Here is a 14,546-nt window from a genome sequence, read left to right on the forward strand (position 1 = left end):
CCAGTACATAACCAACATGTTTCATCATCATGGCCTCCAACACCTCTGAGTGTAAACCACAGAAAGATACGGCCTGCAACACATCCATACTGGTTCTCTAAAGTAGTATGGAATGAACGCTGCGTTTCCAACCTACCACGCCTGATTTCAAACAACTCGAGCCAGCTGCAGAGGGGGGGGGGAAACCTGTGCCGTAGACGTGTTAATGAGTGGTCTCCACTTTTATATGTTTGACTTTTGTTTTTGTTTTTTTTGTAGAGGTCAGAGTTGCTGTCACGCAGGCTGGTTAGACTGGAATCTGGATCTCGAGTGTAAAATGGGCTAATTGACAGAGGGAATGAGCCAGAGCATATGGTTTGATTTTAACAGTGTGGGTGGTGTTTTTCTAAGCCTTACTGACAGCCCTGCCTCCTTCCGTTTCTTCTAATTTCTCCTAATTAGACATGACCTTCACCTTAATGACCACTCGCTCAGTCACACAGGGTTTTGTCTGAGTTTACAGCGAGCGTGTCTTCCAGTACGACTTGAACGTATTTTGATAAAACACGGGGGGGGAAAGAACAAAGCATCGATATGTCCATTTGCATTCCTGCAGGATGTGCAATAGACAAATTGCAGGTGTTAATAATTTAACACACAGTTTCTCTCAGGCTCTTTTCCCCCTGTTGTTCCCCTTTACAGGATATACACACTTCTCCACACTGTGCATCGGTCTCTCTCAGTAACAGGGTTGAAATGATTCTCGCTGGCTGCTGCAACTAGTGATAATGGTGCAGAAAAACACAATGTGGTCTATAAGATTTACAGCTAGTTAACCGAGCGGTCCGCTGTTTAATAAGTCTGCAGGTTTTCTACAGACAAAATAATAAAATAAGGAAAAAAGGGTAAAATACCTACTGTTGCCACGTAACTGCATCTACAACAGCGCCGCCATTCTTCATGAACCTGAAAGTCAGCAAAGCAGAGTTATCTTTAGTGTGGCACCAACATTTTCTTTTTCACCTCATTTTCACAGTTAGGGTCCATTCGTGTTAAAATAACACGTTAGACATCAACATAATTGCTGTGTGGATGTGGAACTATTGCAAGTACATATAAGGGCAGGCAGACAGGCTGCGATGCAGTAAAAAAAACACTGAATTTGTGCACCATCATGCTGGGTGTCGTAGAATGTGTTGAACCAGGAAGCACATAATCTATCTACAGTGTTCAAAGAGCAAATTAACTCGACTTTAATAGTGTTAATTATATCAAGTGAAGTTCATTCACTTCACACGCAAGAGTTTTGTGTTTGATGGGAGAATGAGAGAAAACTCATTTTAAAGTCTGACTTGTTTTGTAGAGCAGTAAACAGCACTTGACGTGTTTTTTAGACAGTTTGCTTCCAGTTAGATACAAACTCCTGTATACAAACACAAGCTCAACACATACACAATCCCTCCTGCTGAGCTGTTGCATCTGTGTGTGTGTGTGTGTGTGTGTGCTTCCTAGTCTACCTGACCCAAATCTCTCCATATTTGGGAGTAACAGCTCGTCAGACGTGCCCAACTGCGTGTCTCTAAACTTTCACCGCTCCGGCTTGTTTAGTCTGTCCGGCTCTGATATTTGGACTGTTGAGCGGCTCAGTGTCTAATTCATCTTATTTCCTGAGAGCAGCAGAGTAGTCGGGCTGTCAAACACAAGAGCCACCCCCTCGTAACAGTGTCAAACACACAAGAATCACCCCGTTGTTAAATGCGGATTACTCCGGCTCTCTCCTCTTCATCCTCTCACTCCTCCTCCTCTTCTCACCACTCATCTCCCACAACCTCCCTTTCGTCCGAGTCCACCGCTCATAAATCAGTCTGAAACCGTTCCTTTCACACACACACACACACACATCAGTAAACACACACATTTTATTTCTGAGTAAATTTGAACTGTCAGTACTCGGTGAGATAAACAGCAGTTCCTAATGGTTTCAGTGATGTAAGTAGCTCAAGTACATAAAGGAGGGAGACCCATATCAAATTATTCTTTCTCCTCCGTCTTCCAACTACCTGTCAAAATGTGTGTGGTTGCAGAGAGGAGCTGGAGACCGATTCAGGCTGAGATATACTTAGACATTAAACTGTTCCTCCTGTGTGTGGATCTGCACACACACACACACACACACACACACACACACACACACACACGATGCATACACGATTTCAGCACACATTAGTTTAACTTTATTGGACGCTATTCTGTTTCAAAGGAATGCTGTTCCCTGGTTATTTAACAATGCCAGTTAAAGCCATTGCGATACATTCCACCTCCGCTCCGTCACTTCTAATTGTCTTGTTACCTGTGTAAAAAAAACCAAAAAAACTCTTAAATCTCTGGTGACGGACAAGTAGAGCATGGATTCCTGTCAGCCACTCAGAACGGAAGGTTTAATGGTGATGGTTGCCAACTGTATCCTGTCTACTCAAAAACCATGAAACGCATGGAAGTGTTTCATTTATTCACCAAGAGAGATATCTATGAGATTTGCCATGGAAGCAATATTATGGATATTGTCATATATGTTCTTTCATTTAGATTCATCACAAACTGAACATCTTAATTAAGTAACTTTAAATTAACTTATTTGGTAATGCCTTGTATAGCAAACCATGTAAAAAAACACTATAATGTAGTTGTAAGCAGATACGAGACATTCTATAAATGTTAACGTCAAATATTTGTCAACAATTACAACATCACCTCTGGAGACATTTGATATTATTAAAACTACACATCTGTTTGAACCCCGTCCTCCACTGTTGCTTACAACAGGTGTGTTATAAGCCATTTATTACATGTCCATACACTGTTTATAAAGGCTCAATTTGGGAGTAACTGTAAATTGTTTATACTTGCTAACATAAAAATTCTGAATCCAAGTTTTATGCTCTTGGTCGTGTGGATGTATTTTCTTATTCAGGACAAAGAAAACTCTCCGTGACATCACACTTGATGTGGATCGCCCAGCGCTGACAGAGTTTATCTGCCGATGTTTGATTTTCTGTTTGTTGTACGCCGCTACCGATGCATCCATTTTTGTCAAGTTTGTTTCCATTTCAACAGAACGAAAAGCTCCGAAAGGCTTAACTTTTTTAGAAGTGATGAATATGTTGACGTCATCTATTTGGTCAACAGAGCTGAGAAAGCATTCTTCCCTCTGAACAAACTACAGCAGGCAGTAACATCCTAAAGTAGCCTCCATACCTACATTCAGTGTCTGTAAGCACAGTCAACGTGAGGCTTTTGGTCTGAGTCTTAATGTTTTGTTAGTCACTTTCATAACTTTGGCATAAAAAAAAGAAAAGAAAAAGAAATTACCTAATTAATATAATGATTTTCTTTTATTGCCAACGTTTGTGTTTTGAAATAATATAACCGTGTGAAAGGGGACGGGCTGCAGTACAGAGAGGGCTGGTGGTTAAACCATAAAGCTGCTGGAGCTTCTGGGTAAAAACTAGCAGGTGGGACATCGCCCCATCACATTATCAATCAGATGACACTTTATTTAGGTTGACATGGCATCACTGGAGCTGAGACGCCGTAACCTGCAGAGTGGGAATCCATAAACACTGAACACTATTGCAGTGTGTGTGTGTGTGTGTGTGTGTGTGTCAGTCCCACACTGTTGCAGCATACTTTCCACTGCCTTACCTCCAGATTCCCAGCATGATAGCCTATAACACAGACAGGGATTCTGCCTAATCAATGCTTCACTCGCTGACTCACCCGTCCAGCAGCAAGATGCCGTTCTTGCGGGGTCGTCCTGCATTGGGGCCGTAGAGGTGAGCTCGGTGGTAGTAGCGCACGGACTGCAGCAGGGTCCGCAGCTTGGTGTAGTCCTGGGCCAACTGGGTGCTGTTGACCGCACGACCCACCATGCTACGGTAGGCATTAGGCTCTGGAAAGAGGAGATGCAGTACACTGAGATAGTTTATACAAGCAACAGTGGGAACACGGAGAGGAACACTGTTGTTGTAGTAGTCTGATCTTGCCCTCCTAGAGAGTATCCAACAGCCAGTAGAAAAAGACGTAATTGGGCAATTCGCAGTAATACAGACAGATGGACTCAGTGTCGGGGGAGCGGTTCAAGCCCACAGGGTGGCCTTCACAATCAGTAAAAACAGAGACACTGAGGGAAATAATTTCTTTGTGCCCTTTAACCACTCGACCGAAGAGCATTGTGATTATCTGCATCAGGCTTGTGTTTTGAGCTGTGAAATATTATTTAAAAAATATCGTTTTTTGTGTGTTCATGTGGTCGTGTCTGGACTGCCTTTCCGAAAACTATGAGAATATTACTGGCCAATTTCAAAAAGGACCATGGTTCGATCAACGGATTTTCCATGGGTACTTTTAGGTTAAAATAAGTATTTCTATTGTGCGTTTTATTTCAGACGAAATGAAATGAAAATTTGAAGTTATGTGCCGCAGGGAAACACAGGGCTCTGTGTGCACTGCAGCTCCCCAGAAACACAGATGGTTAGAATGACATGAGGACTAGCAGTTCCTTTCATCCCTGAATGAACCCTCGCTTTAACCCTTAAACGGCTCCACTCTCACTTGCAGCTCACTATCTAAACAATGTCTCTATCCAAGCTGTTACAACCAGTAAACGTGACGCTTTCTCATAGCAGATTTACTGGAACTTTTTTTCTAGATTTATATTTTCAAGTCCTTCATTGAAATAATATGAATTGTGCATGAGAAGTGTCAAAGTATTCATTCAGTGTTTCTAAAGCAGTAAAACTGCAGGAACAGAGATCCTCCACTTCACCAGTTTTAGACATAAACTACTGAAGACAGAAGGCTGCAGCCCGTCTTGTTATTCAATAGGAAGCATGTGGTGTGTGTGTGTGTGTGTGTGTGTGTGTGTGTCTGTAGCGGCGCTGACCGTTGCCCAGCTCCCAGGAGATGTTGTACTTCTTGCCAGCGCCGTACTTGAGGAGGCTGAGGGTGGAGGAGGTGTTCCAGGAGTTGTCTGGGTTCCGGTGCAGCGCGTTGAGCCCCAGGATCAGGTGCAGACCAGCACAGTCGGCAAAGTTGTACAGTTTGTCTAAAGACCTGGCTGGGAGAAACCCACAAAGCAGTTGTAACTTTGATTCTTTTCACGCACCTGGAACCATATGAACATAACGGAGACGATGTGGAACACATCGATCTACTGATTTGGAATGTAGGAATCCACTTCTATGGTTCCAGGCTGTCCAGCAATAAACGTGGGCTCCTACGTCCATGACCTGGAGGAATCCACTTCTATTGCTCGACAGCCTAGAACTCCATTTATGGTGCCGTCGGTACCATAACCACCTATATCTGCAGCCATCTCTGTATTTTGTTGTATAATCAAACAACTCACTTTTGAGTACAAAAAACAATGATGTTACTATTGTGATTATTGTGGTGCTGTGCAAATTAGAGGAAAAATGTTAATCAGGCAACAAATATGGGATGCATCATCTTATAAAGCACTTCAGGTTCCCAATGCTGAGAAAGAGTAAAAAAAGGAGTAGATCACCCAATGAACAAAAAACTTGTATGAAAACATTGGGTTTGTCCATTTAAACAAACAAGCTCTCATGTGACTCTTCCAAGGGTGGCTTCTTCTAAAGTCAACCTCAGTAAATTGGAACATATACAATTAGTAAAAGAAGATTACATTCCTCAGTAACGTGTTTGGAAACTTTGTCCTGGATTTTGGATAAACTGGGAGCTACCACTGGGGTATATCCTGCGCCGTCACGCACCAGATATTGAACTCGTCTTCAGCGACGTTCAGTGAGAATACAGAGAGACAGATTTTCCCATCCTGGACTCCTGCTGTTTCTAGGCAGCTGACTACTCCCTCACGTTTATGTCTGCTGTCTCCATCAGCACACATTATTCTCGCCGGCCAGTGAAGGATGAGGGCCCTACCACAGATGTTGGCATATGGCGTAAGAGTGCCAAAAGTGTTTGTTTATATTTTAATGTGCGGCTGCAGGCTGCTCCTGGATACCTCTTGTATTGAAATTGAATCTGTTTGGAGCCGCTCCATTAACATAAATATTACCCCGACATCCGACCCTAACTTCCTAGGTTCAACAGGAAACAGATGAAGGCTATGCGGCGGTCTGGTTATGGCTAGAATTTGTCCTCAACTGTGGGTTTGGCACCGACTGAGATTGTCAACTGAATAATCCCTTCGACATTGAATGGACACGAAAGCAGAGGCGGATGCAAGGATATATATGTCGAGTCCTTATGGTCAGGTGTGAGCTTCTCTAATGTAAGATTTAATAAACGGACGTGATGGACTAAAACATCTGCCAGAATACATCGGAACACTCAACAATGCTTATTAAGTCATGCTTTGGCGCAGATGTGTTTTTTTTTTTTTAATTCAGCATTTACTGCATGTCTTCATCTCCAATAGAGCAGCGGTTATGTGAAATGCACGGAGCAAATAGAGAGAACAAAGATTGCTCGTTGCACCTGGCATTCATTGGCTCTCCAGCAGCGGCAGGACAAAACATGAAAACAAAAAACAAAACAAAAAAAGCCAGCAGTAACAATGGTTTATTACACACAGTGCTCATTGGATTGTATGTCTCCTGGGTAAAATGTTGTCCATCTGATTAATAAGCACAAATAAGGATATTATCATAACTGCTATTATCATAACTGCTATTATCATAACTCCTTCCCTCTGTGGTTAAATCCGAGTGGTGTCTGTTTGTGGGAGCGGAGTGGAGGGCAACAGGACAGAGTAAGTAACGCCAGATGTGGCTGTCAGGATGAGTGATTCCAGACCTTTCCACACCTGAGATCTGAGCAGAAGGTGAACAGCCTCGCTCCGAGACACAACTAGCGGCCCTGCGCACACATCATAAAAGCATCATGAAACGCTCCAAGCTGCGAAGAAATATTGCGTAACACTTTATAATACAGCCTGTAATTACCGTTACAATTACACTTAGCACATAAGTTTCCTCAACTTCAGGTGTCGCATGAATCGCATTAAATATTTACCGGGTCACACAGAGATGTAGGCACAGGGGAACAACTGGGAGTTTTAGAGGAAAGTACAAATACGGTACACTGGAAGTATTTCAGTAAGTACTGGGAACCTATGGGGAAACTACTTTCTACGGGAAGTACTTTGTAAGTAGTGGGTACAGTAGTGGTAAACATAGCCGTTGTGGCGTGAGTTATTATGGTATCATGTATTTCACCAAACAAAAATATTATATAATAATTGATTAAGTACATTTAAAACAAAACACATTTCCCTTTTAGTGATGGCAGCAATTATTTCTGACAGGTGTGACTTTGGCAGCTACACCCACTCTACAGATTTATTATGTCTTAGTTCATTGGAATTTGAGGTGAATTGCGATTTTGTTGCTTTTCTTGTTCTTCTTTTTATCCTCTGCTAATGAAAACGAATGATTAGGAGGTCAAGGACAAAGCTGCTGTACCTTTCCTTTGTGTTTTTTTTCCCATACGAAAAAAAGGGAAAAAAAGGAATTTTAGAGGAAATTACTGAAATGGCTAATAAAAATAAATAAATGATAGGAAATAAGTAATACATAATATAAATAAATAAAAGTCATTAAGAAATCTTACTTTTTTAATGTAAAATAATATAATAAAAATCTTGTATTCCATTCGACATGTCTTGCTGTTTGTGTATTGTGAGTAAGAATAGAAACGTGTTGTTTATGTGCAGACATTCTTACAGTAAATGTTAAGAAGACCTCCTTTGTAACTACAGTATATGATATTATTACTGTATTTTAAAATCCGTCTTCAGCCTTACATAGCTGTGCACTTGAGAAATGTTTGGAGAGTATAGATTTAAATTTACAACCGTGAAATACATTATATTATGATTTCTTAGGTACTGCAGGATGTCACAATGGCTGTTTACCAGCACTGTACCCTGCTAAGTACCAGTACTTACTAAATACTTACTGTATAAGTCATTTCTCCTTTCTTCTTAAACATTGTTGGTACCCAGTACTTACTAAGATACTTACAGTACAACTTATTTGTTCTTTCTCTAAAAGTCCTTATTGTTTCTCCTTAATTCCGCCGTACCTACATTTAAGTACCTGTACAGGTAAGTATTTATTCATATGACGATAGTACAGTTACACTATAAGTCGCAGAATGTATTATAAAGTGTTATCAAATATGAATTCTGCATGTACGAATAGAAGAATCTTAAGTTCCTGAGGATTTTTTCCCCTATTCTACTTAACCAGCATCAAACAAACTCATGGCGGCCTTTCTGCTGCTTTCACCATCAAAGATGGCACTTGTCTGCTGGAAGTGGATCAGAAATTAATATTTAATCATTGCATGATTTGATTTATTTGCTAATATCAACTTAATGACTGGTTATAAATACATCAATCGTTGTATATAGTAGATGGAGTTGAAATGATCGATTTATAGACAAAAAGTTTTGCTATCTATTTCTTACAATTAATTGTTTTAATTATTTTCAAAGCAAAAATAGTGACAACAAAATTGCTTTGTAGGGCTGAGTGATTTTATCGATTCTGCGATATAAATCGATATTTTGTTTCCACAGAAAGTATCGATTTTTTAGCCACGAGTATCGATACATTAAGTCCCATTCAAATCCCCCTGGCACCGAGAGACGGCCGCGCAGGATCGCGGCGCCGAGAGACGGCCGCGCAGGATCGTGGGGCCGAGAGACGGCCGCGCAGGATCGTCTCTCGGAGTGTGTGTGTGTGTGCTCTGTAAGTTACAGTTTGCACTTAAATAAATGTAACTTATTTTCTCACCACATATTTGATTTATTTTGTCCAGCATTTGCTAGCTGGAGACTCTCTGTCCAGTCAGAGCCATATATTGTGTAATTGATTCTTTCAGTTGATATTAATTCAATCCAAGTAAATGGAACACTCACAAGATGTCACCAAAATCACACTGTACCTTTTAAATCTTTCAGAAAATGATGTAAGTGTATCGAATTATATCGAATCGTATCGTTGACTGAATATCGTGATTTATAGCGTATCGTGAGCTGAATATCGTATATCGTATCGTATCGTGAGATTAGTGTATCGCTACAACCCTATTGCTTTGTAGAATGTTCTCCTTCTCTTTGTTGTATTTGGATTGAATTGTGTATCTTTGGGATTTGGGGCATTTGGTTAGACATAACGTGATATTTGAAGACTTTGGGCTTTCCCTGTTATTCAGAGGAGCTGGTTCATTGTTTAGCTAAGCTACAGCTAGCCATGTGTTTGTCTGATTTTCTGGGTAAACAGGACAAACAATAGTAACGTTCCCTGGGAACGCTCCATCCTGTTCATGGAGGTTAATCCTCAGTTAGCCTGTTGCTGTTTTCGGTTGCACACGCTAACAACAGCCACTCGCCCGAGGAGGAAGTATAGTGTTACTGGCCGGGAAGCAGGGCATCATATGCTTTCTTCCAGACAAGAAAGGGATGCTGGGTAGATTCACACTCCTGATCTGCAAATCACTAAGGCCAATCATCAAAGAGGTCCCATGCAGACACTAAAAAGCCCTGAAGCCCCAAACCTGCAGTATCTGTGTGTATGCACATGCACGCACGCCACATACGCATCTGTGCATGTGAGCCGTTACTATCACATCTGTGTGATGCAGAAAAGGAAAATAAATGAATAGCAAGACTCAATGAAATATGGTGGCAAACAGTGAGTTACGGTCGCAGCACTAACTGTTATCGGAAAATAATTCTTCCAAATGTTAACAGTACAAATGATCTACTGTTTCACAAACACAGGCGCAGACAATCAATCAAGCAAACAAGAAATTGAATTTTACTTCCGTCTATTATGCCGGTAACAAATGGTGAACATCCCAAAATGACGTTGATTCATCTCTCAGTCAACATCATTACTCAGTTTGCCAGTTTTTTTTTTTTTTTTTAAGAATTACAGTTTCTCCTGTTGGACTATTTTCAAAATGAGTCTCACAATTCTCAATTACACATACCACAATGAAAGTCTGTCTAAGAGGTCAGCCTTTACTGTACTCACTCGGCCACAAACCTCTTTTATCTTGCAAACAGTGCAGCCAGAAACAAGCGGAACAAACCCAGAAAACAGTGTGTGCACGCATGTGTGTGTGTGTATGTGTGTGTTCCTGAGTGTGTTGGCGTGCCTTTGTGTGTAGCGGAAAGAGCAGGGTCTGGATATTGTCAAGCTGTCTATCTGATAGAAAAGCCAGTTCTGTGAAGCAGAGAGGGCCGGCAGCATCAGTCAGTGCTATGCCTCATTTCTGCAGCTCTGCGTATTCCCCTCAAACACAAGCAGGTCTACGAACGCGTTCACACAAACAGTGTTCGCTGGTTTATATACCACACACGCGAGCCAGAGACCCATGTAAAGTCCTAATGAAACTTTTTCTCCATAGCTGCACCTTTAGCGAGTTACTGTCTGCTGACGAGACATTTTACAAGTCTCTCCTGGTGCAGCTTCAAATAGTGATCTGTTTTACTTTTAGGCTACAAGAATCGCTTTAATAATATCACATGTCCCCCAGTAAATAAGGAACTACATCGCGCTGTTACGAATTATGAGACAGAACTGCTGTGGGGACCTTTAAAAATTCTTCTCTTAACGAAGTTATGAAAAGCAGGTTGAAAAGCGGTCGACACATTTTGAAATTGTTACAGACAGTAAAGCACAAATGAGACCATGTGCCCTTCATAACTAATGCTGTGCTAAAGCGTAGGCAGGCCAAAAGTTGAATTAACAACATCTTTGTTTTTTGTTGTTTTGACATGGAATGTACCTCAAATGTAAATAGTGCTTAAATGCTCTAAATCAAACATATTGTATTGTAAATAGAGGGATTTCTTAAATTAAAGAGAAATATATTTAAATCTACACTCATCAAACACAATTACAAAACTTGCCATTTACTGCTAATGCTTCAATATGTGGGTTTTGGCATTTGGCAAACAATAGCCTCCACATCTTTATTTGTGACGGGTAATAAGTCAGTCATCTTAAAACTGCTGTTGACCAGATTTACCTGGAAGAACAAGTCATCAGTAATTCAACTGGCATCCATTCAAGCTTGCTTTGTTAGGTATCCCTGTGTGCTGAGAGGACACAGCCTATAGCGATACAGCATATTCTTACACTCCCTCTCTCCAATTAAAATTCAGATGGATCTGCAAAAAGAATTCTTGCCTTGAACTTGAAAGAAAAAAAAAATCTCCGTATAGAAATGCTGATATATTCCTACATTTCAAGCATTCTTGGAAGAGAAAATAGGGAGCAAAGCAGAAAAAACTATGTCTTCTGTCTCTGATTTGATTCAATACTGAAATATGATGATTTGCTGCCAGACACAGCTGACTTCCACAGCAAATGTGGATGTTTAGCCCCATCAAAGTCAGTCTGGAACCTACAATGGCACACAGACACACACACATACACAAACACACACACACAGACACACACACACCCACACACACACACACACAAGCTGAGTTCTGGCTTGCTTTTAAAGCCAAAAAGTAAAAACTGAATCCTCAAGAGATGTGCAAACAAGGAAATTAATTCTGAGCCCTTAGTCCTGTTTATGGATACAATATGTTTTCCCATATCTGAAGATGCACATGTTGCACTCCAGCGTCCTGAGCTCTTAAAATGCAGCTTTCAAATACCTCAAAGTGTATTTGAGACAAAGACAATGAATTGTTTATAAAAAATGTAATTATTTGTGGCTCGAAATCATTGATGGGCAAACAAAGGCATGTGTATGAAATCACTGTTCCACCAAAACACACTGTTCTAATTTTATATATATAGACGCTACTTGTCATTTTCCCTGTCAGTTGTAACATCTCGCACTACGCCGGCTTCGATGACCTCAGAGGGGAAGGCGTGGTGTAAACAGCTACTCTCACGCTGTCCATCCATCAAATTGTTCTCAACATGTTGGGAACAATTGTTGATGACCGTATTTTACGAGAGGGACTTAACAGACACCACGTGCACACATACACTTGCGATCGCAGACAATCACCAGTCATGAAAGACATGGACGTGAACTGCTAAACCATAAGGAGAAAACCCAAGTGAACGCATCGTTCATCATCAGCTCCTCCATCATGGCTTCAATCTCTCTCTCTCTCTCTCTCTGTTTCTCATTGGCCCAGTTCCTCCGTTAACCAGATCCTGTGTGTCTGCAGTAAAAGTCGCTGTGACTCAAACAAGGTCACCCTCAAAACTGACATTTCCAATTCGCAATTGTTTAAAAAAAAAAAAAAAGATCGTGAAAAGTTGAACAACTGCTATCACTGCCGTGCAGCTTGATCGTTCATCCATATCGGTCACAGCCAGACCTGTATATGGTTACGGTCGCTGTATCGAAAGCTATTAAATGCGGTGGTTTGCTATGTGCGCGTGGTGTATCTGCGACTTCTCCCGACGTTAACTTGACACTGCATGTTAGGGTTGCGCGGAGGGGGAAATGTGGTTCCAATATATGGAGAGTTTGTGCTGCTCCGCCGGCGTGTTGCACACAGAACCCAACGCCTCCGTGTTTACACGCTGGCGCGCACACATCCCGTACCCCGACTCTTCTTTCATACAGGATGGCTCCACTCCAGCGGAAACCATTCAGGTCAAACCACTTTTTTTTTTTTGTATTTTTGGAAGAACGCAAGATATGCGGTGGGCACCTGTTTTCAATTCTGTTAGTGAGGAGGGGGACCGATGCACATGCGTGTGTGTGGAAACAAGAGTGTGAGAGGGAGATTACCTCAATCTGTGAATTTGCTGTGACTAGACTTGCGTGTGGCCCTCTTCTGTGTACCCAGTGTAAGGAGACGCAGAGCAAGTCGACAGAGCTGGTGAGTAAGACGAGCAGTATGTTAACATACACCGTTCTCTATGCAAAGTACATCCACTCTTTGCTGCTCTGTGAGTGTGTGTGTGTGTGTGTGTGAGTGTGTGTGCGTCGAGGCAACAGACTGCAGAAGACAGCAAATCAAAGACAGAGAAGTGGACAAAATAGCATCAACTGTAACAAATGTAACTTAAACCACTTGTCAGGGGAATAGGGTGTGAGGGAAATGCACATGGGGTGTGAGTGGTTTTCACATCTGTTTGGCAACGGTCGCTGTCTATCACTCCCTAATGAGAAAAGTACGCTTTTTAGATACTAATGACCTCACTGTTTTTGGCTCGTACCGATACAAGGTGTGTGGAAGTATTCGATTCCCTGGAGGGGAAACAACATCGTGTCTCTTCTTTGTTTGCCTTGTGCAGCTACCTACAAACCGCAAGCAAACACATCCAAAAGGAGAAGGGAAAAGGTGTTACCATGTTACCATCCCGTTATTAGAAACTGACAGGGTGTTTAGTTTGATTGAAAGGACGTTTACATATGTTTTTGTAAAAGTGTTTTGAGATGGATTGGAATTTGCTCCTTTAGCGTTCAAGTCTCTGAGTGGGCGGTCCTGTGCACATATTCGATTGACAGCTGAGCTGGCAGTTTTAGTAAACAAACTTAGCCAAAGAGCCAGAACAACAGGCGGGATTTTATTAGCTTCTTAGTCGAAGAATAAGGAGTTCAACATTTAGTCTAGCAACCTTGAAGCTGCCGTCATCAATATTTCATATCACTGATGGATTAAATTAAATGTGAATGAGACGTGGCAAAGAAGTGGCAACCCCTGGGGCAGAAAAATTAACAGATAAGTGTCAATAACTGCAGTTCTTTGAACGGCCACTTGAGGCTCTTTCCAAGTGAGTCAACCTCCATAGACCTTCATGTTAAAATGCCCAACTTTACAGCAGAAATAAACACGTTTACAGCCTGATACATAAAACAGGTTTGGTCTCTAAAGCTAATATCCCCAATCATGACACCCCAACTGTACAGGAGGGGAATTTTTATATCACTGACTCTATATTAAGGCTTAAAGGTATAATTGAGGGTTTGACAGTGTAGTTTTTTTTGAAGAGCTTGACAGAGAAGGCTTGAAAATGATAACGGTTATATAAAAAGTCCAACAAATGGAGTACGTCTCTGTTTGTTACATCTTCTTGAACCCATTAAATGTGATTAGTTAGTCCAACAGTAATGTTGCCTTTTTTTTTTTTTTTAAAAGGCAGAGCCATTAAAGACCAGAAATGAGAGCCACACCTGACAGTTTTACTACCAGAGATTAGTAACGGTGTCACCTCCAGAGAGGGCGGTTGTAAAGCTTCCACCTCTTATCCGGTTAGCCATCTAGTCACACACCTCTGCTGATACTGTAATTGAGCTCTGATTGGTCTGGATTTGCAGAAGGGAGCCCGGGGCCTCGCTGCCCCTGAACCATCAAAGAGCTTGGACTTAAAACAATGCCTGCAGCCCTTCCCACAAAACACATGTATGGGCCGTAAACCCAGTGCAGATCACTCATTACTCATCCGCAGGAGGAACATTATTAGGTTCTCTAGCAGCGCCTCTTTTACCACCTTGAATGTCATCACGTTTAAAAAATCTCA

General features: G+C 41.5%; 1 protein-coding gene across 2 annotated transcripts in view; it reads right to left on the reverse strand.

The window, feature by feature from the left end:
* The window catches only part of hpse2 (heparanase 2), a 47,243-nt gene that overhangs the window by 15,180 nt on the left and 17,517 nt on the right, over positions 1-14,546 (reverse strand). Inside the window, exons 4-6 of one of the 2 annotated variants that reach the window (XM_084020994.1) lie at positions 4,922-5,095; positions 3,757-3,928; positions 898-945 (exon numbers count right to left, since the gene is read on the reverse strand). In XM_084020994.1, the coding sequence (XP_083877120.1) occupies positions 898-945; positions 3,757-3,928; positions 4,922-5,095 (394 nt within the window). The remainder of the gene's footprint in view (positions 1-897; positions 946-3,756; positions 3,929-4,921; positions 5,096-14,546) is intronic. The other variant, XM_084020993.1, reaches the window with a different exon arrangement.

This window comes from Eutrigla gurnardus, assembly GCF_963514095.1.
Source record: "Eutrigla gurnardus genome assembly, chromosome: 11".
NCBI lineage: Eukaryota > Metazoa > Chordata > Actinopteri > Perciformes > Triglidae > Eutrigla > Eutrigla gurnardus.